This window comes from Piliocolobus tephrosceles, chromosome 16 (genome assembly GCF_002776525.5).
Source record: "Piliocolobus tephrosceles isolate RC106 chromosome 16, ASM277652v3, whole genome shotgun sequence".
NCBI classification, from domain to species: Eukaryota; Metazoa; Chordata; class Mammalia; order Primates; family Cercopithecidae; genus Piliocolobus; species Piliocolobus tephrosceles.
Window position 1 is genome coordinate 20,317,057 of NC_045449.1, and position 26,357 is coordinate 20,343,413.

The 26,357-nt window shown below is 54.5% G+C and overlaps 1 protein-coding gene across 1 annotated transcript; it reads right to left on the reverse strand.

The window, feature by feature from the left end:
* Positions 1 to 9,432: 9,432 nt before the first annotated feature.
* Positions 9,433 to 24,700, reverse strand: NATD1 (N-acetyltransferase domain containing 1). The gene is made up of 3 exons (XM_023195005.1): positions 24,404 to 24,700; positions 14,642 to 14,760; positions 9,433 to 13,973 (listed from the first exon to the last, which is right to left on the reverse strand). Exons 1-3 carry the CDS (start codon positions 24,507 to 24,509, stop codon positions 13,857 to 13,859), a joined length of 342 nt encoding a protein of 113 aa, XP_023050773.1. The 5' UTR covers positions 24,510 to 24,700; the 3' UTR covers positions 9,433 to 13,856.
* Between the last annotated feature and the right edge of the window lie 1,657 nt (positions 24,701 to 26,357).

The window sequence follows — 26,357 nt, forward strand, 5'->3', positions numbered from 1 at the left end:
ACTCCCATCCTTATCTGTTCTGGAATGTTCTCGGTGTTTCTGGTGGAATTGCTCTCCTAGGTATAAGCTCAGATTGGGTTTCTGCCCATCCTGGGGTCAGCTGAGACAGGGTAGTATGTGTTGTAGGGAGAAGCACTGAGCTGTCCTCTGACATCCTTCGGCTACAGGGACCAAAATGAGTTTAGGAGGGGAGTGATGTGATACATTTATTATTTTTATTTTTTAATTTTCATTTTTCATTTTTCTTTTTTTTTCCCCCTCTTTTTTTTAGAGATGGGGTCTCGTTGTGTTGCTCAGGCTAGAGTTCAGTGGCTCTTCACAGGCACGATCCTACTACTAATCAGCACGGGAGTTTTGACCTCCGTTTCCAGCAGAGGCCGGTTCACCCCTCCTTAGTCAACCTGGTGGTCCCCTGCTCCCAGGAGGCCACCATGTTGATGCTGAACTTAGTGTGAACACCTGATTGGCATAGCACACTACAGCCCAGAACTCCTGGGCTGAAGCGATCCTCCTGCCTCAGCCTCCCGAGTGGCTGGACTACAGGTGTGCCCCACCACACCCAGCTAACCATTTTTTAATGAAAAAAAAAGGTGTAATTTTCTCCATTTTTTTCATTCAAAAGTCTTTCTTTCAGCTAACACTTATAAGCACTGCTTTATGCTAGGCTTACTTGTGCAGTAAATTCTTTTTTTTGTATTAAGTGTCATGTGATGGAGTCTTGTTCTGTCAACCAGGATGGAGTGAGGAAGCTCTAATATGTAATCTTCAGTGATCTATCAATCTGGAAACCTCACCACATTGCTTTTGGGATTAGCAGAATACCTTCCTGGGGAATCCCAGCAGAAAGGAGCACTGTCAGTCTTACTGGTCACCCCTGGCCAAGGCCCAGTCATGACCCTTCCTTCCATCTCCATTTGATGCCATCATAAACCTCAAGAAAAATAGAAAGCGTCATCATCTTAGGAAAAAGTGGCAGGGGGCCTCGATATGTTGATCATGCTATGGCAAGACTCCAGATTATCTCTTTTTTTTTTTTTTTTCCTTTTTTTTGAGATGGAGTCTTGCTCTGTGGCCCAGGCTGGAGTGCAGTGGTGCGATCTCGGCTCACTGTAAGCTCCGCCTCCCGGGTTCACACCCTTCTCCTGCCTCAGCCTCCCAAGTAGCTGGGACTACAGGTGCCCGCCACCGCGCCCGGCTAATTTTTTGTATTTTTTTTTTTTAGTAGAGACAGAGTTTCACTGTGTTAGCCAGGATGGTCTCGATCTCCTGACCTCATGATCCACCCACCTCGGCCTCCCAAAGTGCTGGGATTATAGGTGTGAGCCACCGCGCCCGGCCGTTGTGCAGTAAACTCTAAAAGCAATGCTCATATGGAAACGCAGGCATTTTGTGAGCAGCGCCTGGTTCCCTCCTGGCTGTGCAGCTGTGGGGCCTGGCTGTCCTTACTCTCCAGTGCAGGTGGAGCTCCTGTGGAAAGCACAGAGGGTCTTGTTTCCAGGGCTATGAGTGCTGCCCCTTGTCACTTGTATGCTTGTGCCAGGGCACCCAGGGGGGCAGGCGTGGAAACTTGTTGCAGCACCACCCTCCTCCCTGCCCCTGGAAACTAACACGACCTCAGCAGGACAGGCCATTTCTGGAAGGCAGCCTGTCCACGTGGAACATGTTGCCATGGATGGTGTGATGGTGGTCAGCTGCACGGGTCATCTGGCCCAAGACTGACCCAGGCATCTCTGATCTTAGGGCTGACAGGCACTGGACGAGGAGTAAGTGGTTTGGGCTCTGGCCCCAGTGACATCGTGAGGTTGCAGTGGTCCTGAATAGCCGCCCCTGCTTCTGCACCTCCTCTCTCTGCTTAGAAATGAGCCCTGCCATCATGCTGGACCCTTCACCTACTCCTAATATTGTTCTTAAGTGGGTTCACTCTTTGAACACTGAAACATATTATTTAAAAGGGAAACTGGCTGGGCATGGTGGCTCACGCCTGTAATCCCAGCACTTGGGGAGGCTGAGGCAGGTGGATTGCTTGAGTCCAGGAGTTGAAGACAAACCCAGGCACCATAGGGAGACCCTGTCTCTACAAAATATCAAAAAAATTAGCCAGGAGTGGTAGTGCATGCCTGTAGTCCCAGCTACTCAGGAGGCTGAGGCAGGAGGATTGTGTGAGCCCTAAAAGTTGAGGCGGTAGTGAGCTGTGATTGTGCCACTGTACTCCAGCCTGGGAGACAGAGTGAAACTCCATCTCAAAAAATAAATAGTTAATTTTAAGAAGGAAGTTCTATGCAGCCACCTAAATGGAACACCTGTATCATGTGCAGGTAACTGCAAAAGTAAATACAATGAAGACCAAAACCAAAGCAGATAATAAAATTCTAGATAGACTTGGCTGCCGCCCTACATCTCGGCGCCTGGGCTCTGCATTTGTTGGAGTTAGGTGCGTGCTGGCCTGGAGCTGAGCCCTACTTCACCTACACAGGTGACTGGAAGATCCTTGAAGAGGGAGGGTCTTTCCCAGCAGGCAAGGGCTGCCATTAAACCTGGGGCTTTGCACTACACACGCCTGCCAGCCGGCGCGCCTCTGAGGACATGCTCACCTGTGAGCAGGAAGCGCTCCCTCAACCCTGGTGGTGGGATTCTCCCTCTCTCCACAGGACCTCAAAACACAAGCTCCGTGTTCGTGTGGCTGGAGACTGCCGAGGGTTTGGCTGCTGCTCAGGACTGCCTGGATTCCTCACAGAGAGTTGGCAAGGAGGCGCCAGGATACACTAGGAAATGCCCAGGCCCATGAGATGGGAGGCTGGGGTTTGAGTCCTGCTTCTGGCACCATGCCAGCTGGGGGACTTTATTATTCATGCAGTCTACAAATATTTATTGAGCATTTCTTATGTGCCAGATACTGTGCCAGGGCTGGGCTTTGGCAGTAAACAAGATGGAAATGAAATTGCTATGGCAATTTGGCAATCTGGCAATTTGGCAATGAACAAGATGGAAAACAAGATGGAAATCAAAGCCCCTGCCCTAGGGGGGCTTTTACTGAAGTGATAGGAGGTTGTCAGCAAGCAAGGAAACAAGTAAGAAACTTCCAAGTAGTCATATGGGATCAAAATAAGAGGGGGTAATGGGATAGAGTGCCTAGGGAGCCAGCGTTAGATGGGGAGGCCAGGGAAGGCAGTGTCTGGAATATGGATGTGATGCCTGGAGGCATAGCAGCCATTTTGTGACCATGAGGCAAGAAGCATGAGGACAAAAAACAACACGGCAAGGATGCTGCAGAGGGAAGATGAGAAGAGCCTAGGTCTTTGGTGACATCATTGCACCATTGCACAAACTCTGGACCTTCATCCTCCAGGCTTCATGATACATGAGGTAAATGAAATGCCTTGTGAGTTAGGTTTTTCTAGCAACTAAACATGTCTTTAACTAAAACAGACATGAATGATAAGGAAGGTCAAACTAGGAGAATATGTAGAAGAACATTTCAGGTAGAGGGAACACATGTGCAAAGGCCCTGAGGCAGGAATAAGCTTGAAAGAGTAGACGAACGTAAACAAAGTCAGTGCAGCTGAAGTGTGATGAAGGGACTTGGGTAAGCAGAAGCAGCACTGGGGCCCTTGGGTTTTATCCTTCATGTAGTAAATAAGAGGGCATTGGGAACTTTTGAGCAGGAGAGAGACATGATGTGATTGAGGTTTTAGAAAGATCTTTCTGGCTGCTGCGTGGAGCCTACAGGGGGCAAGATAGCAGTCAGGCCAAAAGGTCAAGTGAGGAGTGCTGGACTCTGGACTGACTTGGCCACAGCAGAGATGGAGTCTGGGGGCCATGCATATAATACACCACACACACCTCAACACGCTCCCTTCTGCCCAGGCAGACCCAGGTTCGAGTCCTGACCCTGCCACTTGTCAGCTCTCAAACCTACCCATTTTCTCTCTCCTTACTGCCCCAACTGTAGTGCAAGAGAGAGTCATCCTATCTCACCTAGCATCTGCCATGGCCTCGTAATCTGCCTTTGTACCTCTAGCCTTCATCCCTCCCATCCTTTCTCCACATCCCAGCCACAGTTATAAATTTTTTCTTTTCTTTTTTTCAGAGAGAGGTTCACTGTGTCACCCAGGCTGGTCTCCAATTTCTGGGCTCAAGTAATCCTCCCACCTCAGCCTCCCAAAGTGTTGGCATTACAGGCGTGAGCCACTGTGCCTGGCCCAGCCACAATAATTCTTTTAAAACAAGAAATATAACCATACTGCTTCTCTGCTTAGAATCTTCTAGTGGAGCCTCAGCATCAACTCTAGATCCCTGGCCATGGCCTGTGTGTTTGTCAGGGCGTTGTCAGCTGCTGGAACAAACGGGCTGAGAAATGCTTCATAGTTGAGATGCAGTTCAGTCTGGTTCTTCCTCACTGTGGTGTGAAGCAGGTGTCTCTTGCCAGTGGACAGCTGTCCTCCATGCAGTGACTCAGGGACCCAAGCTCCAACTGTCTTGTTCCCCTTCTGTATCCAGCCAGTTAAGGGGAAGCAGAGGTCAGGGAGGGGCCCTCCCACTCTTAGAAGCCTCAGTCCACCTCTGCTCACGACTGACTGCAGGGGGAGACTATGAAATAGTCTGTGTATCCAGGGAGGTCAGAAAATTGATTTTTAATGACTCACTATGAGTCTCAGCAACAGTCTGTCTTTCTGGCAACGAGATAGCAGTGTGCTCTTTCTTCTATCACACCCTCCCCCGGAGGGATGACCCAAACCCCATCTGTCTCTGCCTGTGGCCCTGCACCTCCTGGAACATGCCATGCTCTCTGCTATGACCATCCTGGGATCTCCAAGTAAAATCCAGTTCCTGCTCCCTCTGAACTGGCTGGGGGCAGTTAAAGCTGTCATTAGGAAAGTGGGAACAGGGACACACAGCAGCCCCCACCCCACAATTGCAGAATCTGACTGGCGATGTTGTAAAGCTCGCTGTCCTACTCATGGAGGGATTTCCCAACTCTGCTTTCTGGGAGGCCTCTCCTCATCCAGTTTTCTCCATGGCGACATCTGAGGTGGGGACCACATGGTTTTTGCAGTTCTTTTCCTGCCTGTACAAGGGTGGAGACCCAAGGCTTGTTCTACAATGACAGGCTTGTGGTGGCTTTGGCAATACAATTCCCTCCAGATTTTAGGGAGTTTTCCTTCCAATAAGTTCCATGTGACCACACCCGTGATACTTTTCTACTATCATCTTCCAGCAGCTTTATTTCTTAGCTTCCTCATCTCCCATGTCTCTGTCTCTGCTGCCTGTCTCTCTATTTACTGACACTGACCTTGAGAACATCTCAACAATTAGTGGGGCAAGACCACCCACTTCATTTGGTCCTTGCTGCAGGATTAAGGCCTTTGTCTGTAGACCTGAGAGTTTTAATAAGCCGTTGCTACTTAAAACCTTTTCATTTTTATTTCCTGCTATTTGAGATCCATTCGCAGTTCACTTTTCCAACACCGCAAGGCCTCAAACTCTTCGTATTTCCTTTTCTTCTGTTTCCACACTGTTTACATCTTGCTTGAGTGCGTCTCTATCTCACAATACCTTACCGTACATCAAAGGAATGACTAACATATTTTTCTTTTCGTTTTTTTTTGAGATGGAGTCTCGCTCTGTCTTCAGGCTGGAGTGTAGTGGCACGATCTCGGCTCACTGCAACCTCCGCCTCTCGGTTTCAAGCGATTCTCCTGCCTCAGCCTCCTGAGTATCTGGGACTACAGGCATGCGCCACCATGCCCAGCTAATTTTTGTATTTTTGGTAGAGACGGGGTTTCACCATGTTGGCCAGGATGGTTTCGATCTCTTGACCTCATTACCTGCCCGCCTCGGCCTCCCAAAGTGCTGGGATTACAGACATGAGCCACTGTGCCCCGCCTAACATGTATTTTTATTGTGCTCACTCGGCCTCCTTTCTCTGGAGCTACAGGGTTACTTCTCCCAGTCTGCCCTTCAAGCTATTGTAGGCTACAGCTCTAACAAACATTTTACCTCTGCATGACATGAGTCTCCCACTTTCCATTCTGCAACATCGATTTCCATGTTCCCTGCTGCCTGGCCACTAAGCCAATGGTACATATTTGAGGTTTCAAGTTACGGCAGCACTCTATTTTGAGGTGTTCATTAGTGCACACTATCTGCTGTAACAAATAGACCCCAAAATGCAGAATGATGAAAAAACCACAGAGATGTATTTCTCACATAACAAGCCAGAGTGAGAGCTCATTAGTGGCCTGTGGCTTTTCTCCTGAAAAGCTGAATGCAGTAATTTGGAAACCTGTGTTCTTTATAGTTAGTAGATTCACCCTTCCCAAGGCCTAGTAACCAATGGTATTCAACAGTGGAACGGGAAAGAGAGAGCCTGGAGAGAGCCCATATCCATGCTCCTTGCAGAATGCAGACCTCAGGCCCCACCTGCTGTGTGGGTGGCAGGAGGTGCAGCTGTGTGCCCATGAGTGAAAACCCATTGAACTGCTAACAATCTCTACCACACTTCAGGGCCCTCCATCATCCAGCCATTCCACCTCTCCAGTCTCATCCCTTGACCTTCCCCCGCCAGCCTCACTCATCTTCATTCGATTCCTCAAGGATGGCATGACTCTCTCATCTCTAGACCTTTGCTCATGCTGGTTAGCCCACCTGGAGCCCTCTCCCTCTCACTGTTCTAGCGATTCACTCAGCCATCCATCCATCCACTCATCCACCAAACCACCCACCCACCCACCTACTCATCCAACCATCCACCCAGCCATCCATCCACCCATTCATCCACCCACCCATCCATCCATCCACCCACTCATCCACCCAGCCATTCACCCACACCCATCCATCCATCCATCCACCCACTCATCTACCCATCCATCCACCCAATCATCTATCCACCCACCCATCCACCCAGTCATCCACCCAGCCAGTCATCCACCCAGCCGTTCACTCACCCATCCATCCATCCATCCACCCAGCCAGTCATCCACCCAGCCGTTCACCCACCCATCCATCCATCCATCCGCCCACCCACCATCCACCCACCTATCCACTAATTCACTCATCCATTCATTCATCCATTTACCTATCCATCCATCCACCCACCCATCCACACACCCATCCACCAATTCACCCACCCACCCATCCAACAAATGTTTTGAGCACTAAATGTGTGCCAGGCACTGATACACATGCTGGGATTCTGCAATGAACAAAATAAACTCCTGCCCTCATGCAGCTTGTATTCTAGCTGGGAGAGACAATTAATAATAAACCAGATAAAATAAATAAATCATACATCGTGTAAGAAGAAATCAATGGCTGGAAAAAATAGGGCAGGTAAGGGGATCAGAAGTGGAGGAGGTAGTAATTTAAATGTTGGGCAGGGGAGAACTGGGAAGGAAGGCCTCATCCAGAAGGGGATCACTGGGCACTGACCTGAAGGAGGTGAGGGAGGGAGCCATGAACATATCTGGGGGAAGAGTGTTCTGGGCAGAGGGCATAGCCTCTGAGGTGGGAGCAGCTTTGCAGATACAAGGACCAGCAGGAGGCCCATGTGGCTGGAGTGGAGTGAGAAAGGGGAGGAGTAGTGGGAGCTGAGGTCAGAGACCATGAGGCCCCGATCCCTTGGGGCCTGCAGGCTGTGCCCCTTGCAAAGCTCCTCATCTTTCAGGCCCCAGTCCACATCTCCTTCTTCAAGAGAGCCTTGCAGGTTCTCCGCATTGGGGCTGGGTGCGTCGCCTGTGTGTGCACCAATAGTCTGGTCACAGAGTTTCTTGTTACGTGTGCACTTTCTCATCCCCCTCCTCTGAACTCGGGTCCTGTGAAGATAGTGGCCCGTCTGCCTGGGTCACCCTCATTGAGCACGGTGTGGATGACATCATATCTCCAAAGGGCAGTGGCTCCACGTGAACAGGATGCAGGTTCTCTCCTCATGGCTTGCTGGGAAGTTTAAATGAGACGACCTAGTCCAGGGCACCTAGTTGGACTTTTTATCTTAGTTGGCAGATGAAACACCAATACATTTGTATGCCCTGGCTCTCCTTTCCTAGATTCCAGAGTGGCCATGCAGAGGCTTATTCCTGCAGTCTCAGCATCTCCACACACAATGTGCGACCCCATCATCAAGTTTCCTCCTGAATCAGGACAACTTTCAGGAACAAACCTCTCAAGGGGCCCCCTCTTTCAACTCCTGGGTTCCACCTTCTCCCTAATTCAGAAAATGATAGAATCTCACCCAGCCAGATCTCCCACCTGACTCCATGTGTAATGGTCTACAAGTATCTCCCTCAACCCTCAGACAAGCTCTTTCCAAGACAAAGGAGCTTTTAATTTTAGCATGATGTGCTGGTATTAGTGATGGCAGATGAGCTGGTATTGCTAATAACCATTCTCTCACCCATCCACACATCCATCCACCCACTTACCCACCCACCCATTCATCTACCCCTCCATCTATCACCCAACCATCTACTCACTGTCCATCCATTCTTGGTCTGCCTGGCTCTGGGGCCCGTCATCCTCTAGATGCTTTGCCTCAGCCTTGGTACCAATGGACTGGCATTATGTCATATGCCACACCCCCTGCAGGCAAGAATATTTCTGCTTGCCCTGATTGTCTGTTGGTTGCCAGATCCCTTCCCTCCTCTGATCACAGAGAGGCTGGAAGCCTGCAAACTACATTTGCTAGAGCTCTTACCAGTGGGCTTCCAATTTGTTCCCACTGGTAGGAAGCACTGATCAATCAGAAGGCAGTAAAGTTCCTGGATCTGGAGGTGTTTTTAGTGCTGGCAACAGCAGCAGTCATCAGCAGGCATGCACACCTCGGTCTTGTTCAGTCAGCAAGGTTCTACCAGGAGCACCCTCAGCAGCCCTGTGATCCCCAGGCACTTCCTGTGTGACACCTGTTCCTCCAGCCACCATGTAAAAGCAGCTTCCTGCACTTTTCCTGCACTTACCAATATTTGGGCAATCTCACCTTTTCACTCTTACTCCTTTCATTTTTCCAACAGTTTTCATAACCAGTCCCCTGCATTAAATCCACTCTGAAGCGCCTGGGCAATTTCCATTTTCCTGACTCTTCACTGACTGATAATGTCCTTGGTAGCAGAAATGACTTCCTAGAAATAGACCCTTAATGCTGGAAATCGGGGATTGGTTAGCTGCCTGGATTGGGCTGGAACACAGTAATGACCTCACTGTCAGAGGGGATGTGGTACCCTAGAAAGTCACAGCATTCAGTGACAAAACTAGTCCTTACAACATCACCTATTTTAAGTGCCTGGGGTGAAGTGTCTCTTGAAGGCAAAGCTTGAGAGACCAAATGGCTGAAGCCCTTCATGTCACAGGGACAGCTGGAGAGACTGTTGGCTTCTGACTACACTGGAGTCAGCAGAAGTGATAAACCCAACTCAAGACTTGGATAGAAAAACAGACGGCATCTTTGATAACCAGAAAAGAATCTCTTTAATATCTTGTAGCCATAAGACTGATACAACTGAAAACATAACCCTAAATTCGATCCTGCAGGTTGCAGTTACAACACAAGTTGAATTCACAGCCTTGCCGGAACTCTTATGTAAAATTTAGGGCACTGGATCTGGAAGGAGTGGGACCCTGAGAATCATAAAGGGATATTTGGGTGGACTTGAGCAAATCCAAGAACCCTGAACTGAGGAAGAGCAGTGTGAGTGTATGGTCAGGGGCTCCATGAATATTCCTGCCTACAACCCCAGCCTCACAGGCGATTCAGCCTTCTCCATACCAGCCCAACACTGGTTAGCCGCTCACCTTACGGCTCGAGGCAGGACCCACCGCAGGCTTGCAGCTGAGTGGGAAGTTGCTGGAAGTTTTACGTTTATTGCTTTCAAGGCCATCTGTCACCACAAGCAGACGTAAGATCTCCTATCACACAAGCTGGGTGCCACCAAGAGGACGGGAGCTGGGCTGAATCCTGAGCCCTTCAAGTGGCATGGGCTTTGGCTTGTGACCCCTGAGTCTCAGTCTCATCTATCAAATAGGCCTAATAATGGGCATGTCACGGGACTGCTGTGAAAACAAAGTGGAATAAGATTGCAACGGGGCCGTGTGAGGTGGCTCACACCTGTAATCCCAACACTTTGGGAGGCCAAGGCGGGTGGATCATTTGAGGTCAGGGGTTCAAGACCAGCCTGGCCAACATGGTGAAACCCTGTCTCTACTAAAAATACAAAAATTAGCCGGGCGTGATGGCACGCACCTATAATCCCGGCTACTTGGGAAGCTGACGCAAGAGAATTGCTTGAACCCGGGAGGTGGAGGTTGCAGTGAGCTGAGATCACACCACTGCACTTCAGCCTGGGCAACAGAGCGAGACTCCATCTCCAAAAAAAAAAAAAAGGAAAAAAAGATTGCAACGGACCTGACACTTTCTCTTTCATTCTGAGTAGCCATGTAACCCTGAGTGGGAACTAGGAGAAACTGTCCTGCAGTCTGTTCCCTCCCTCAGTAGCTGGCATGGAATGAGATGTGGCCCTGGGCCTGGTGCAATATTTTCACTTGTTTTGTAAGCATTAGCCACAGCTTTCTTTGATGGACATGTGTTGACATGAGGCTGGGCCTCACCTCCCTGCAGTGGACCAGAAATCCCAAAGGAGCGACTTCTTATGGCACAGTGGATCTCACGCATGGCATCGCTGCCCCTTCCTAGGAAACCCCACAAAGTCACTCTGCTGCATAGCTGGGCTGTGGCGTCAGGGGCTTTTGCACCTGGAGATGGCAGGGAACTGTGATGTGGGGGCTGGGCCAGTTGGAAAGGCAGAGCTGCCCAGACTGGGATCTGGGGTCCTGAAGTCACTGTTATCCTGCGGGGAGACCTCAGCCAAGCCCCAGTGCCACTCAGGGTCTCGCTCTCCACACTGAAGGCTGGGCTGAGGACTGAGAAGAGTGGCCAGACACCAGGGAGGGAAGCCCGCCTCCCCCTTCCCACCTCAACCTCCCCACCAGTTAAGGACAGGGCTGACCAGCAGGTTGCTGTGGGAGAGGCGACCGTGTGGGGACAGCACTGCAAGTCAGGCCACGCCTTTTATGGAAACGTTCCTCTGAGACCTGTTGAGGAGCTTGGAGAATGAGGAAGGGGGCGGTCCTGGGGCCAGCTGGGTCCACACCCTGCCATGGGCCCTGAGGAAGGAAGGCACGAGTCACTGCCTATTTTGACCGGGCAAGAAATAGAAACACACAGGGTGAGGCGGGCAGGAAAGCAGCTCTGTGGGAGACCTGCAGGCCCCCGAGCATCCCCTGCCTCACTCTGGCTCTCGCCCAGATGCATAAACCGTCCCCATGTGGTGGCATCCTTACCAAGGACTCCCAGGTGACCCGATGGGAGGGGTGAGGTTGGGCTGCCAGGCAGACAGGGTAGCACCAGACGGGATGGGCTGGGGGCTCCAGGGCAGGGTGTCTGTGACGACCCGACCTAGGGAGATGTGGTTATTGCTCTGCTGGAGACCTTGGGCCAGGTCCCACGAAGCCCTGCCTAGCCCCCTGGCGTGGGTTAGCGGTGATGTAAGGCAGCCCGAGGCGAGGCCAGGTCATACCAGTGGGAGCTTCGATCAGGCCTCCTGAGAAAGCCCTAGCCTCAGTTCCTGGGCCCAGGGCCTCTGCAGGCCTCCACCACCCCAAGCCTCCTGGTTCAAGTACTGGTTGTGGGCTGGCCGGATGGAGAGTCACCTGCTAGAACACAGGGGGAGGAATCTTAGGTGAGAGTGGGAACAGGGTGGGGCCAGGCCCAGTCCCTCCTGGCTCTCAAGGGCTTCCTGTGGGGGGCTCCTTGTACTGCCACTGCAAGGGACCCTCCTGCGGGTGGGCTGGAGGCCACAGGGACACAGCCTCAGCTCACTGAGCTCCTGGGTGGTCATGATGGACTATGTGCTTGAACGTGGGGAGGGACGTGTGCATGGGAAGGGGGTGACTTAGGGAGGGGAAAGGAGGCCTCCAGGACTGCTGCCCCGGGACAGTAAGGGGAAGGCCAGGCCTGGCTGCCCATCCTCTGTGCCTACAACCTCCTCTTTCCTTAAATTCTGCCAGCAGTGGGCCACCCCAGCCCTGGAGAGGACCCGGAGCAGCTCGGCCCACCTCCTGCCAGCTGCATCTCCCTGGAGGCCCAGGGCCTTCTCCGAACTCTCACACAAGCCCTCTGCAAAAGAGCCGAATTCCTGGAGGCCAGGGCAAGGGGCAGGGATGTGGGGGGTGCTCAGGATGGTGACCCCTGCTGGTCCATGCTGTGACCCACAGCAGGGGTTTCGAGGAGACTCTGGGGCTCCAGGACCCCCATCGGCAGGATGCCAGGCCTCCCTGCACATGCAGGTCTCCATGGTCCTGTGTCCAGGCAGGACGACCCCTGAGCTGCTGTGGCTGAAGAAGGAATGCGGGGGGTCTCGGTGCCAAGACTGGGGATAGCAAGGAGGTGAGTGGAAAAATGCAACCACAGGCCAGCCAGCGCCTGCGCATGGAGTCAAAGGGAGGAGTCACCACGGCAACCACTGCTGCTGCACCGGGGGAGTCGACCTCTCCCTGTACTGCCCAGAGCCCAGCCTGACACCCCTCGAAGCCTGGTGGGAATGCATCACTCCCAAGGGATGTGGTGTTGACTAACAAATGTCTCAGCCCTAAAGGGCCCCTGGCTCCAGGGTCACCCTCCAGCTCTACAGAGGAGCAGGGACGAATCTGACCCTTGTTAGAGCTGACACAAGAGGGCAGGGCCTGAGCCAGCCCCAGAGGAAGCCAGCATGCCCGGGAAAGGCTGGTCCCACCAAAGTGTGCTGGTGTGTCTCCCAGACTGCACCCAGGAAGGCTGGGTTGGGGAGGAGCCCAGGGCCGGATGGGCAGCAGAGTGTATCTAGCTTAGCCAGCCCAAAAGAGGACACTGATGTCTGGCAGCAGCACAGAAACCCCTGTGCCTGATGTTTCTTCCTCTTGGATGCTGACGCCAGTTTTTGGAGAACAGTCAGTCTCTCTCCCACCCCAGCTCCAAGACATCTTTTCAGAGAACGCTCAGGCAGGTGGTCAAGGCCAGCAAGGGACGGGCCTGCAGCTGCTCAGGCGCCCTTGGAGCTGCTCCCAGCAGACAGGGGTATAGGGGACAGCAGCCCAGGGGGATGGGGCCTTGGTTTCCTGCAGAACCTACACATGAGAGACCAAAAAAAAGATAGGGATACCAAGGAGAGGGAAACACCCACGGCACCCACCACCAGCCCGCCTGTCGACCACATCCTGTGTGTTCACGTGTGAACCGCACGTGCAATTGAGCCTGGCCAGTGCTCAGTCCTTCACTCTCCTGGTTTCTGTCAGCGAGAGCTGCTCCCTTCCAGGGCCCTGCCTGTACTGGGCATGGGGGTCTGAGAAAGGGGCAGCACTGGTGGCAGGTGGGGTCTGGCGCTGCCACCCTCAGAAGCTGGCACATGAGGTTTCTTATTGCTCCTCTTGGCTCTGGGGCACACCTTCCTAATTTCCAGAAAGGACACAGGCCCAGGAGAGGTGGCAGCAGGGGTCCCGCACTGGCCCTCCTGCTGATGTCCAAGTGGAAGCCGGCGGGGGGGATGCTGGCTGGCTCTAGCCCCTAGTGCGGCCCACAGGCCTCCCACGAAGCTGCTGGTCTCTGCAGAGTGGGAGGTGCCGGGACTACCTGGCCTCCTTGCCACCTCAGTTACCGGGTCACCGCCCATCATTGGTCAGTGGCCTCCAGGGATCTGGACGCGGAGCACAGATAAGTGTCCTTACAAAAATAACTCTGAGTCTGTTCCCAGTGGGACCAGGTTCCTGAGAGCACGTAGGGCCGGGCAAAGGCCACGTGGAAGAGTCTGGCAGGGAGCGCTCCCGCCTGCAGGCCAGGGTTACGGCTGCAGGCGCTCCAGGTACTGCGGCAGGGGGTTCTCCTTGACGTACTTCTGGATGTACCAGCAGGTGAGATGGGCCTTCAGGTCCTCCTCCACCACGAAGTCCAGGGCGGCCTGGGAGCCGGGCAGAGAGGAGAGTGGTCAGGGCCTGCAGCTGGCACCAGAAAGGTGGCATCGTCTGCTCCCTCCCAGGCCCCGGCTCCCTGGCCACCCACTTTGCCCTGCTCAGCAGTTCTCTTGTTTCAGCATCACCTGGGATGATCCCCACAGACTGGTCCAGTACACAAGGAAAAAACACATCACCTCTCCCCAGGGAGGTACAAGCCCCCATGCCCCAGGCAGCACGGACGGCAAAGGTTGCCCCGCAATTCTCCTGGCGGGGTGGGGGTGGAGGAGGGGAAGCCTGCCGATGGCCCAGCTAAGTCCCAGCAGCAGCCCTCAGGGTCTGCTTTGCTCTGGCTGTAACTCCCTTCACCAAGCCCAAACCTGCTCTCCAGATAGCCTGGGATTTGGGATTCCCTGAGGATGAAGGGGTTGGGGGCAGGAATGGGGCTCCCGTGAAGCACCTGCCACACAGGAGGTGTGTAAGGATCCTGGAGGCTCAGCCACGCCAGGGTCTTGAACAGGAGGAGCCTGGGCCCAGAAAGGCTGCCACCGGCCCGGAGAGGACCCAGGGCCAAGAAGCAGGCTGAACTGGCCACCAGGGCCACCGTCTCCTCTGAGGGAGGGTGGCAGCCCCCATGTCCCCGCTCCCACCTGGCCCTGCCGCCTTCCTACCCTACCTTGGCAAGGTGCTTGGCGATGCCGCGCCCACGGTAGGCATCTGGGACCTCGGTGTGCTGCAGGTCCACGATCCGCTTGCCCACGTACTCATAGAGCAGGACGGCCCGGTCATGACATCCTGGGGGTTGTGGAGACAAGTAAGCCTATGCTGACTCCCATCCCAGTGGACTCAGGTGCACAGGCTGGGGTAGAGGGACAGGCATTTGGAGCCATTCAACTGCTACAGCTAAATCCTCAGTCCCCTCATCCATACAACATCCAATATTGTATCCCCTTATTGGGGATACAATAAAATATCCTTCATAGGGTGGTTTGGAAAATTAAATGAGGTAACCTCTGTGACATGTTTACAGCAGTGCTTAGAACACCTGAACCTTTGCTACTACGTCAGTCTTAGCATCCCAGAGCCCTACCACCCTTTCTGTAGCCCTGCTCTCTGCATCCCCACCCCACAACACCCCTGGATCTGGCTCCAGGACCCAGCATTGGACACAGAACAGGGCTCAGCAAATCTGCAACTAAGGCAGAGCATGAAGAGACGAGAGGCAGCGCTGTGCCACGCATCAGGACCACCTGCTGGACCCTGACAGAGATGCAGCAGGCAAGATCAGAGGCCTGTGGCAGAGTCCATGACGCTGGACACGGGAGACAGTAACAAATGCGTCTTCACATTCCACCAGGCCTGCCAGGTCTGGAGCTCACCAGTCCACCCCAAACTCCTGCTGGGCAAACAATTAACTGAAGTTTTTCCTAACCACAGTTTTCAGTGTCTCATCTGTTTGCCTGTCCACCTACCCATCCATCCATCGACCCACTTATCCATCCACCAAATGTTTCCTGAACCCCAGGCACTGTTTCAGATGCTGGGAATATAGCAGCAAACAAGCGAGACAAGGAGTCCTACCCCCATGAAACCGAAACGGGAGAAAGAATAAACATGAAAAGCAAGTGGATGTGTGGGATGCCAGGGAACGGGGGCAGGTGAAGACAGGAAGGAGAGGGCACCAGCCATTCTGAGGGAACGGTGTTCTGGGCAGAGGGGACAGCCAGTGTAAAGGCTCTAAGGCGGGAGTGGGCCTGAATGAGGGGCAGCTGGAGTGGGGTGGGTGAGGGGAAGGGCAGAGACGGGGGCAGGGAAGGGCAGAGACGGGGGCAGGTCCTGCAGAGCCTCCTAAGCCTTCTGAGCTGGGCACCACTGGAAGTCCCCCAGCAAAGGGACGGATGTGATTCACGACTCCACAGGATTCTGCTGCCACTGTGGGGAGAACTGATGGGGAGCAGGGGCAGGGAGCCCAGAGGGTGAAGACGGAATACAGACCAGGGCACGGGCAGTGTGGCTGTGTGGAGCAGTGTTTTGACTGGATGGTATCTGAAAGTGTAGCCAGCAGGATTTACTGATGGCTCGGATGTGGTCGAGCAGGGAAAGGGGAGTCTAGGACAACACTGAGGTTTCTAGTTTCAGGGAGCGCCAAGTGTGTGAATGAAATAAACAAGCTGAGAGGGGGCCATCAGGGAGGCCCCTCCAATGGAGGGGAAGTCACCATGCCCAGCTCAGTGGCCCTCTGTCTCTCCTTTGATTCCCCCCAAAGCCTCTGAGTTGAGAGGGGAGTGCTGGGAAGGTGGTGCAGGGGCAGGGCCAGGGCAAAGGTTCCAAGGTGGGAGACTCAACACGCTGGCACTGAAAGAAGACATTCATCGCCACGTGTCTTTCTCCACTCTTTAAAAGCACGCTGTGTTTCACGTGTTTTAACTTCAAAGCCCCAGAGAATCTGCCCCTAAAGCCTGCGCTGGGCAACACGAGGGGAAGGCTGACGGGCCAAGAGGTCCAACACTAGTCCAGGGCCACAGGAACCGGGGCCAACGGCAGCAAAGAGGCTTCTGGCCCTTGGTCTCTCCTTTGATTCTCCCCAAAGCCTCAGGAGATGGCTACAATTCATCTCCCCATTTCCAGAAGAGAAACTACTGAGATCCAGGGATCCAAGTCACACAGCAGGCCGAGATGACGCTGGAGCCCAGGCCTGCAGGTCCTGAGCCACAGCCATTCTTTCTGCTCCACCAACACACCTGCTACTTCCTGCACCCACCATCGCCTAGGCATTTCCCTCTGACCGATGCCCTTTCCCCGTTCCTGCCAGGCCCAGCTGAGGGTTCCCCAGCCCCATGCCTGCAGCCCCGCCCGCGCACCGGCCCTGCTGCCTCCTTCTTGTGGGCCTGACTGTCCTTCTGTGGACACCCTGGCCAAGGCCCAGCTGTGGCCACTGCCGCCTGTCCTGGCTACACAGCAAGGGATGTGGTTCTTGGCTCCCCACCTGCTGGGGTTAATTCAACTCACCCAGGACAGGCGAGCAGAGATAGGAGGCTATTTTGAGACTGACCCGGTCACCAAGGGAGCTGCCTACCTAGCCTGGCCATTTAATTACCCCAGGCTCATTAAGGTCCTACTATGTTCCAGCAGTGTTTGGGCTGCAGGGCAGGCAGCAGTGAACAAAACTGATGAAACTCTTCCTCATGGATCTTACCTACTGAGGAAGACACATAATAAGTAATATAATCATAAATAATACAGGGGCCGGGCAGGGTGGCTCATGCCTGTAATCCCAGCACTTTAGGAGGCAGAGGTAGGAGGATCGCTTGAGCCCAGGAGCTGGAGATCAACCTGGGCAACATGATGACCCAGTCTCTACAAAAATAAAAATAAAGTTGGCCAGGCACAGTGACCCCCTCCTATAATCCCAGCACTTTGGAAGGCCAAGGTGGGCGGATCACCTGAGGTCAGGAGTTCGAGACCAGCCTGGCCAATATGGTGAAAGCCCATCTCTACTAAAGATACAAAAATTAGCTGGGCGTGGCAGCGGGTGCTTGTAATCCCAGCTACTTGGGAAGCTGAGGCAGGAGAATCACTTGAACCCGGGAAGCGGAGGTTGCAGTGAGCCGAGACCGTACCATTGCACTCCAGCCTGGGCAACAAGAGCAAAACTCTATTTCAAGAAAAAACAAAACAAAACAAAACAAAAAGGGTAGCTGAGCATGGTGGTACACACCTATGGTCCCAGCTATTTGGGAGGCTGAGACGGGAGGATCACTTGAACCCAGGGGTTTGGGGCTGCAGTGAGATATGGTTGTATCACTGCACTCCAGCCTGGGTGACAATGAGACCCTGTCTCTAAATAAATATATACATACATCACAGGTGATAAGCTGACAGGTGCCAAGGATCACTACACAGCAGAGGAGGGGTGGATGGGGAGGGGCAGGGCTGCCACTGTAAAGAGGGCATACAGGGACCCCAAAGGAGATGTGGGGTATGAGGCATCCACTGGCGAGAATAGCATGTGCAAAGGCCCTGGGACAGGAGGTTGAAGGAAGAACAAGGAGGCCAGAGTGGCTGGGCCCGAACAAGCTGGGGGTGAGGGTTGGGAAGCCAAGTCGGAGGTCCTGGGGCAGGACCACACAGAGCCCTGCAAGCCACCAAAAAGACCTCATCTTTTGCTCCAGCGCCGTCTCTGCAGAGCAGGGAGGTGGACACAAGAAGCCTGGCAAGCTCATTTCTGCTCCTCTGTGCACGCCCTGCGTCAGCGTTTCTGGAGTAGCCACCTGGGCCATGGGTGGGCCTGACCCTGGGAGGCCTCTGCTTCCCATTGGCCCTCAGTGATCGCACAGCTCAGCCACTACCATATTCCAGGCACCCAGCTCAGGGTAGACACCCAAGAAATATTTGTCCAACTGAAACAACTGCTGTTCTGTCTCTGCCAGACACACACTAGGGCCTTGCGACAGACCTGTGGACAACTGGCTGGACCAGCATGCTGGCCTTCCCACAGCCGGGCCCGCACCTCGGGCTGTGGCTCCCAGGACACAGCAGGACAGGAACGGTGGTGGCCCAAGCGTGTGCAGCCTCAGCATGGGGCAGGTTCGTGCTCTGCTCTCTCCACACGACAATCCTCACAACCAACCCACTAAACAGGTAGGATTCTCACAGCCCCATATACAGATGGGGAAACTGAGGCCCAGAAGGGAGGAGGGTGGTGGTGATTGTCCCGGGACAGGTGAGGTCTCTGGGGCAGAGAGGTGTCGGGACTGGCGTAAGATCACCTGGCAGAGTTGAGACTGGAACTGAGGGCCGTGCCCTGCCCTAGGCTTGCTCCCGTGGCTCCCAAGTGACAAGTACTGACCCCCTCTGTTCTAGTCTGAGGTCTGGAGCTCTCAAGGCAGCTCTTAGAGCCTAGCCCAGATAAGGGCCTGGGGCCTGGGCCAGGCCCAGAGGCTGTGCCTGTGTCACTGTGAGCTAAGACAGCAGGATCCACGGTGCCCAGAAATGAAAGCGTGGCTGACAGTGTTGCCCTGGCGTCCTGCTGTCCCATCATGGGGGCTGCGGGTGGTCAGGGAGGCCTCTGGACAGGTCACGTTTGGGCTCACCTAGAATGAGAGTCAGGGAGGTGTGTGGAGTTGACTGGTGATAAGGCTGAGTCAAAGGAGGGTCTTCAGGCTGAAAGGGGAACAGAGGGCATCTGGGGTGGCCATAGTGGTGGTGGGGCTACTTGTGAGGAAAAGATCAAGTTTAAATGGACACCCTACATGGGCCAGACCACATGGCACTGGGTGGCGAGGAGCCGGGCTCCTGGGCGGCAACCTCGGAGCATCTGGCCAGGGCCTGACCCCACCTTGGAGGGCCTTCAAAGGCCACTCAGTCACAAGTGTCTACACCCACGACACAGCCCACAAATGCAATACTGGTCCTCGTGCTCAACAACTTGTCCTGCCCCAAACCTGTCTGGAGATCCCAGGAAAATGCCCAAGTCCCCAAAGCTTGACCAAGGTCCTTGGCTCCTCCTCGCCTTGCCTTTCCCATCTGACCTGACCCTCGGCAGGGCTGTGGACACGGCTTTCTAAACGTGCCTGGGGTCCAGCTGCCTCTCTGGCCTCCCTGCTTTGGTGGCTGTTACCCTGCCTGCCACCTTTCTGCCCAGGGCCTCCGGGAACCCTTCCTTCTCATTCCAGGTGAGCCCAAAGGTCACCTGCCCAGAAGCCTCCACTGGCCGCCCGCAGCCCCCATGATGGGACAGCAGGACACCAGGGCAGCACTGTCAGAAGCCTGGCAAGCTCATTTCTGCTCCTTTGTGCACGCCCTGCGTCAGCGTTTCTGGAGTAGCCACCTGGGCCATGGGTGGGCCTGGCCCTGGGAGGCCTCTGCTTCCCATTGGCCCTCAGTGATCGCACAGTTCAGCCACTACCATATTCTAGGCACCCAGCTCAGGGTAGACACTTTCATTTCTGGGCACTGTGGATCCTGCTGTCTCAGCTCACAGCGACACAGTCACAGTCTCTGGGCCTGGTCCGGGCTCCAGGCCCTTATCTGGGCTAGGCTCTAAGAGTTGCCTTGAGAGCTCCAGACCTCAGACTAGAACAGAGGGGGTCAGTACTTGTCACTTGGGAGCCACGGGAGCAAGCCTAGGGCAGGGCAGGGCCCTCAGTTCCAGTCTCAACTCTGCCAGGTGATCTTACGCCAGTCCCGACACCTCTCTGCCCCAGAGACCTCACCTGTCCCGGGACGATCACCACCACCCTCCTCCCTCCTGGGCGTGAGAACCCCACCAGCATCATGTGGCTGGTCTGAGAAAAGTTAAAGCTACTCTGCTCGTGGGGGACCCGTCCCTGGGTCTCTGCACCCCCATGCTCTCTCTGCCCCTCCCCAACCTCAGGACCAAAACGGGCCAGGAAATTGTCAGGCAAGGCGATCACAGAGGAAGACCAAAGCTTGCAGACAGGGGACAGCAGCAAGACCTCTGGGAGATGTGGAGTCTGCAGAAGGTGTTGACCTCTGCTTTCTCCACTCGGCCCACACCCACCCCGCAAGAAGAGCTGGCGGATCAAAATATATAGATGACGAGACTGAAGCAGACGGAGGCAGAGCCCAGGCTGCTGGAACTGTGGCACTGGACAAGGACAAGCAGACACCCTGGCTGGCTTTTCTGGCACCTCTGTAAGTACAGCCTGGATCAGAGAGGAGCCACATGGTGGTGGCTCATTGGTGGATTAGGCAGAGGGAGCTGTGAGCCTGGAGAGGCTCAACCATAAGTCCCTCCCCTCCCCAGAGGACCCTGGTCCAGCCCAGCCCAACACAGCCAGGGACCTCATATTGGGGCTGTGATCTGAGCACCTCCCAAGGCCTGGGGCTGTGGTCTCAGCTCCACTGAATTCAGGGGTACTGATGGAGGCCAGGGGCAGCAGCTGACTCTCTGGGGCCTCAATCTTCCTGTCTGCAAAATGGGGGTTAGGGAGGATGCAGAAAGTTCCAGGGTTCTGCAACCCTCAAGTGTCCCTTCCCTTGCAGCAAGTGGAACACACAGCCCTGCCTGTGAGGGAGTGGGAAGGCTGAGGAAGGGGCTGCCCAGGAGGTGGGGGTCTCTTCCAGCTGCCTCCAACCTTCAGAAACCATCCTCAGATGGAGGCTAGGAGCTTGATTCTGGCTTAGCTGCCTACAGGCTGTGTGCTTTGGCTTCCCCATCTACGAAGTGATGACAAGCTTGCATTTCAGAACCGGGATGTGGGATCAGACAAGCCCGAGCTCAAGCCTTCCTCTCATCACCCAAAAGCAAGTCACAGCCATGCTTCTTTCCACATCTGTCCAGGATTTAGGCGTTTCTCCCACGCCTCTTTGCAGTGCCTGGACTAGTAAAGTAACCACCTCCCTGCTCTGTCCTGGTCCTCACAGTTTGCTCCCCTTAGAGCAGCAGCCAGAGGGAGCCAGGGCATCCCATCTTTCTTCTGCTCAGAACCCTCCTAGGTGCCTCAGAGTCAAAGCCAAGCCCACAGGACAATGGCCTCCAGGCCCTGTACCACGTGCTCCCCATGACCTCTTGATCCATCCTGCACACACCAGGCATCGCAGGCACTGCAGAGCCTTTGCTCTTGCCGTTCCCTCCACTTGGAACACTTTTCCCTGTTGTAGCTCTGTTTCTTGACTCCTTCAGGTCTTCACTTAAAGGCCACCCTCCAGGGAGGGGCGTCCTGGACACAAGATTCTAAATAGCAGCCCTGCCTAACACAGCCTCACCTTCGCCCCCTGCACCTCTCATGAGAGCCCTTGTTTTCCAGGATACATTAAAACTGACTCTATTTGTTGTCCATTTCCCTCTCCAAAGTGTCAGCCACACGAGACCCCAACACCTAAGAGTGCTTGGTACACGGTAGGCGCTCAACAAATACTTAACGGGGTGAATCACAGCTTCTCCACCTCTGTGGTGCAAGACTTGGGGCAAGTCATTTCACTTCCCCATGCCTCAGTCTCCCCATCTGTATATGGGAAATGCAGTTTCCCCTCTCCCTGTGCTTTGCAGCTATGAAATAAAGAGACTCTGGGTGCACACCGGGCCTCCTAGAACGCTGTTAAGTGCTTAATAAACGAAGCTGCTCAAACTTTTTCCCTCGCTCAGAACCAGAGCTCACAGGAAGAGAATCGGCCTAGCTCTGCTATGTGGACAGCCTAGGAACACTTCCGCACCAGGCGCCTGGGGCTATCTGACCCCTCAGCCTCAGTGTTTACGTCGCTCAGTGGGCACAACAGCGTCAGCCTCCAGGCTTGCCTTACAGGTCGGGAATGATATCACAGCCTGTTGTCCTGATCAGCTCAGGGAGGCCTGGGCCCAGACTCAGACGACCCTTCTCTGGTCCCAAGACAGACACCCACACCCAGTGTGGCCTGGAAGCCCAGAAGAACCCCAACCTGAGCTGCACAGCCACTCCCTTGGGGGCCTCTGGCCTTCCTCTTCTCTCTCCCCTGGGCTTGGCTGGGGAGATCCCCAGCCACATCTGTGGTCAGCTCTCTGGGCAGTAAGTTCCAGAAGGGGGTAAGTTTAGAAATATGGCTGGGTATGTACAGTCCTGACCACAGCCAGCTCTGGAGGGCTGTCCTTTGGCTGTACCCACTTGGAAGAGAAAAAAAAAAAAAAACCCAAATGTATCCCCTCTTCTTTCTATCTTTGAGTATTATGGGCCTCCCGAGCCCCCAAGGGAACCAGAGGCCACTCTGGAACCTCAGAAGAGAGAATATGAAAGCCACAAGGCCTCTCTCCCAGAGTGGCCAGGGCCCCGAATGTCACCGCCAGCTAAGCCCTGCCAGCACCCTAGCAGTAGTGGGACTGGCCTCTGCCTGGTGGTGTAGGGTTGGTTGGGCCAACGGTGAAGTTCTGGGTGATGCTGGGCAATCATTTCCTAAGGTCTCTAGCCTCAGTTTCCTCATCTGTAACACAGGGTGGTATGTCACAACATCGTCAGGGTATTGTGACAGTTCCATCCACGAAGCAGTAGTGGGGCCTGGCTCGACACTGGGCACATTCCAAATAGCATCGGAGATCTGGCAGAGGCCCCTCCAGGCTGAAGCCAAACGTGGCTCACAGGAGCCCCACAGTCCAGGGAGTCAGACCAGTCAGGAGGCCATCCCAGCTCTACCCAACTCTCAGCCTGACCTCTGGCAAACCTTTCCCTTTCCTGGCCCTCCACCTTCCCTTCTTGAAAATGGGCACAGTGGCCTCTAAGGGCTGGTCCAGCTTGGACATTCCCACTGGGGCGAGGTGGGCCACAGGGAGTTCATGGCCCTGTTTTTGTAGTTCTATTTCCTACCTGTGGGACCTCCTGAGCGGGATGGGCTAGTCAAAACTTCTCTACACCGGCTGGGCATGGTGACGCACTCCTGTAATCCCAGCACTTTGGGAGGCCATGGCAGGTGGATCACCTGAAGTCAGGAGTGAAAACCCGTCTCTACTAAAAATACAAAAATTAGCTGGGTGTGGTGGTGGGTGCCTGTAATCCCAGCTACTCGGGAGGCTGAGGCGGGAGAATCACTTGAACCCAGGAAGCAGAGGTTGCAGTGAGCCGAGATCGTGCCACAGGAACTCCAGCCTGGGTGACAGAGTGAGACTCCGTCTCAAAAAAACAAAAACAAAAACTTCTCTACACTAAAGGAGGACTTGCCCTTGCTTTCTGGCTTCACGAATCACGATCGGGCCACATTTACCAGCACTTACTAATGCCCCACGAGCTGGTCTGATCCTTTACATTTGTCAGTCTTTCATCCTTACAGCTAGTCAATGGGGTGTGCACTGGTGTTATTCCCACTGCAGAGAGGGAAAAACTGAGGCACATAGAAGTGAGGCAAATGGCCAGTCCCAGAGCCACTGAAGTCTTGATAGTGATAGTCATCCCCCTCCAACACTCCCCACAAGGGACCACAAGCCCCTTTCGCGGTCAGCCCCAGGTCCGCAGGCCTCCCAGGTGTAGAAAGACTAATATTCCCAGGGGCAGCAAGAAGCCATATAACACCCGCAGAAGGGGACAGGTCACCGCTGACCACCTTTCCAGGATCTCAAACAGGAGCCTTCAGTGGGTGCCCAACAGCCGTGAACAACTGGGCCCGAGCAGGTGCGGTTCCCCTGCGGCTGAGACAGGAGACCCGCGCGGCCCCAGCTCCTGCCTCTGCCTTTCCAGGGGCCCCTGTTCGCCCGGGTAGTCTGACCCCGCCCAGCCCGTTCCACTTCCCCGAGCGCCGACCGCGCCCCCACCTGGTCCCGAGCGCAACCCAGCCCGCGCCTGGAGCTCCGGCCGCCCGAGACCACCCCGCGGCGCGCGCTCGCAACAGCCTTCCCGGGCTGCGGGCCGGGGCCCGGCCGCGGGCGCGCGGGGGACGGGCGCCCAGAAAGGGGGCGGCCCCAGCGGGTTCCGCTCGCTCGCACACAAAAGGTCGGGGCGGACCGGGGCCGCGTTACCGTTGAGCCGGACAGTGAACTGGCGGCGCCTGCGGTCGTGCTCCACGCGGATGGGGCAGCTCTGCTCCAGCGCGCCCAGCGGCACGGCGGCCGCCGAGTGCGCCATCTGCGCGCGGGGCTGCGGCGCTGGGACCCGGGCGGCGCCGGCGGGGACCCGGACGTGAGGCGAGGGCTCGGGCGCGCGGCGGGGCTCGCGCGCGGGCGCAGGCGGCAGGCGGTGGGGTAGTTAGGGCCTGGGAGACCGCAGGCGGCGGCGCTGAAACTGACACTCGGCGGCGGCGGCAGCAACAAAAAGGAGTGGGGGGGGGGGCCAGGAAATCAGCTGTGAGGTCACGTGCGGCGCGCAGCCAGTGGACGCGCGGCCTTTTTGTTTTGATACATTCCAGTCACCTCTTAAAGGGACCGCCCCGGCCGCGTTCCGCTCGCAGCCCCAAACAAAACAACACGGGACGCCAACGCTCCGGGCTGCTTTTCCGTCTTGCGTTTGTCCCACGTGCAACTTTGGTACCCCTGCAAGGACCCTTCTAAAAAAGATGTGATAACCTGTATGGACATTCTAATCGTCCCCAAGGCAGCCACCATTTATTAAGCACTTGCTGTGTGCACGACCTGTGTATAGCAAAGCCCTGGAGCACAGGAAGCGCTCAGTAAACACTGCGCTGAAATTTATCACCAGAAACCTGAGAAATAGGTATGCTTGACTCCATTTTACAGTTTAGCAAATAGAGGCCTAAGGCAATGAAAGACTTGCATGAGTTCTCACGCAGTTAGTGCCCTAGGGCTACTGGTGCTAGGAGCACGCACCCACCCGTGTGCGCAGCCTGGGTGGCTACTGGCTACTGGGAAGGAATTGTCCCGTGAAGCCTTGTTTGGGATAGAAGTGAAATGCCACCTCTCCCAAGGGAGGCGGAAATGCGGGAAGAGGCCTTGGGGATCCCTGGATCCACTCCACAGATGGGGAGGCTGAATCCCAGAAAGGGGCAGGGATTTGCTTGAAGGCACACAGGACTCTTGGGGCTCAGACTTCTTTGAAAGACGACTTAATTAGGCTCTTCAAGGCTCAACCTTAGATCCAAACCCTCCCCTCTTGTTCACCTGAAGGGGTACTCCTGTTGCCCATAGCTATGCAGTGAATCACACAGGTTACTTTTAATATTTTGTTAATTACAGTGTAAGCTTCATGTTCATACCCGCGTGACCACCATCCAAATCAAAATACAGAACATTGCTGGTTCCCTAGGGCCCTCTTCCAAGCAATGCCCTACCCTTTGATTTAACCACTATCCCTGACTTCTAGCATTGTTGACTAATTAGGTTTTTCTAGACCATCGTGTAAACAGAATCATACAATATGTACTATTTTATTTTATTTTATTTTATTTTTGTTTTGTTTTGTTTTAAGACAGAGTCTCGCTCTGTTGCCCAGGCTGGAGTGCAGTGGCTTGATCTCGGCTCACTGCAGGCCCTGCCTCCTGGGTTCAAGTGATTCTCCTGCCTCAGCGTCCCTGGGAGCTGGGACTACAGGCCTACACCACCACGTTCGGCTAATTTTGTTATTTTTAGTAGAGACAGGGTTTTGCCATGTTGGCCAGGCTAGTTTCAAACTTCCAACCTCAGGTGATCCATCCGCCTTGGCCTCCCAAACTACTGGAATTACAGGCATGAGCCACCTCACCCAGCCCAATGTGTACTTTTGATGTCCAGTTTCTTTTGCTCAATATTTTATCTGTGAAATTCATCCCTGTTGTTGCATCTTTTTCACCACTGAGTAATTATTCCGTTGTGTTGACAAAAAAAAGCCAAACTGTAAACTATTTGAAGAGCTTAATCTGAGCCAAATATGAGTGACTATGATCCTGGACACAGCCTCAAGAGGTCCTGAGAACATGTGCCGGAGGTGGTTGGGTTATAGCTTGGTTTTATACATTTTAGGGAGACAGAAGTTACAGGCAAA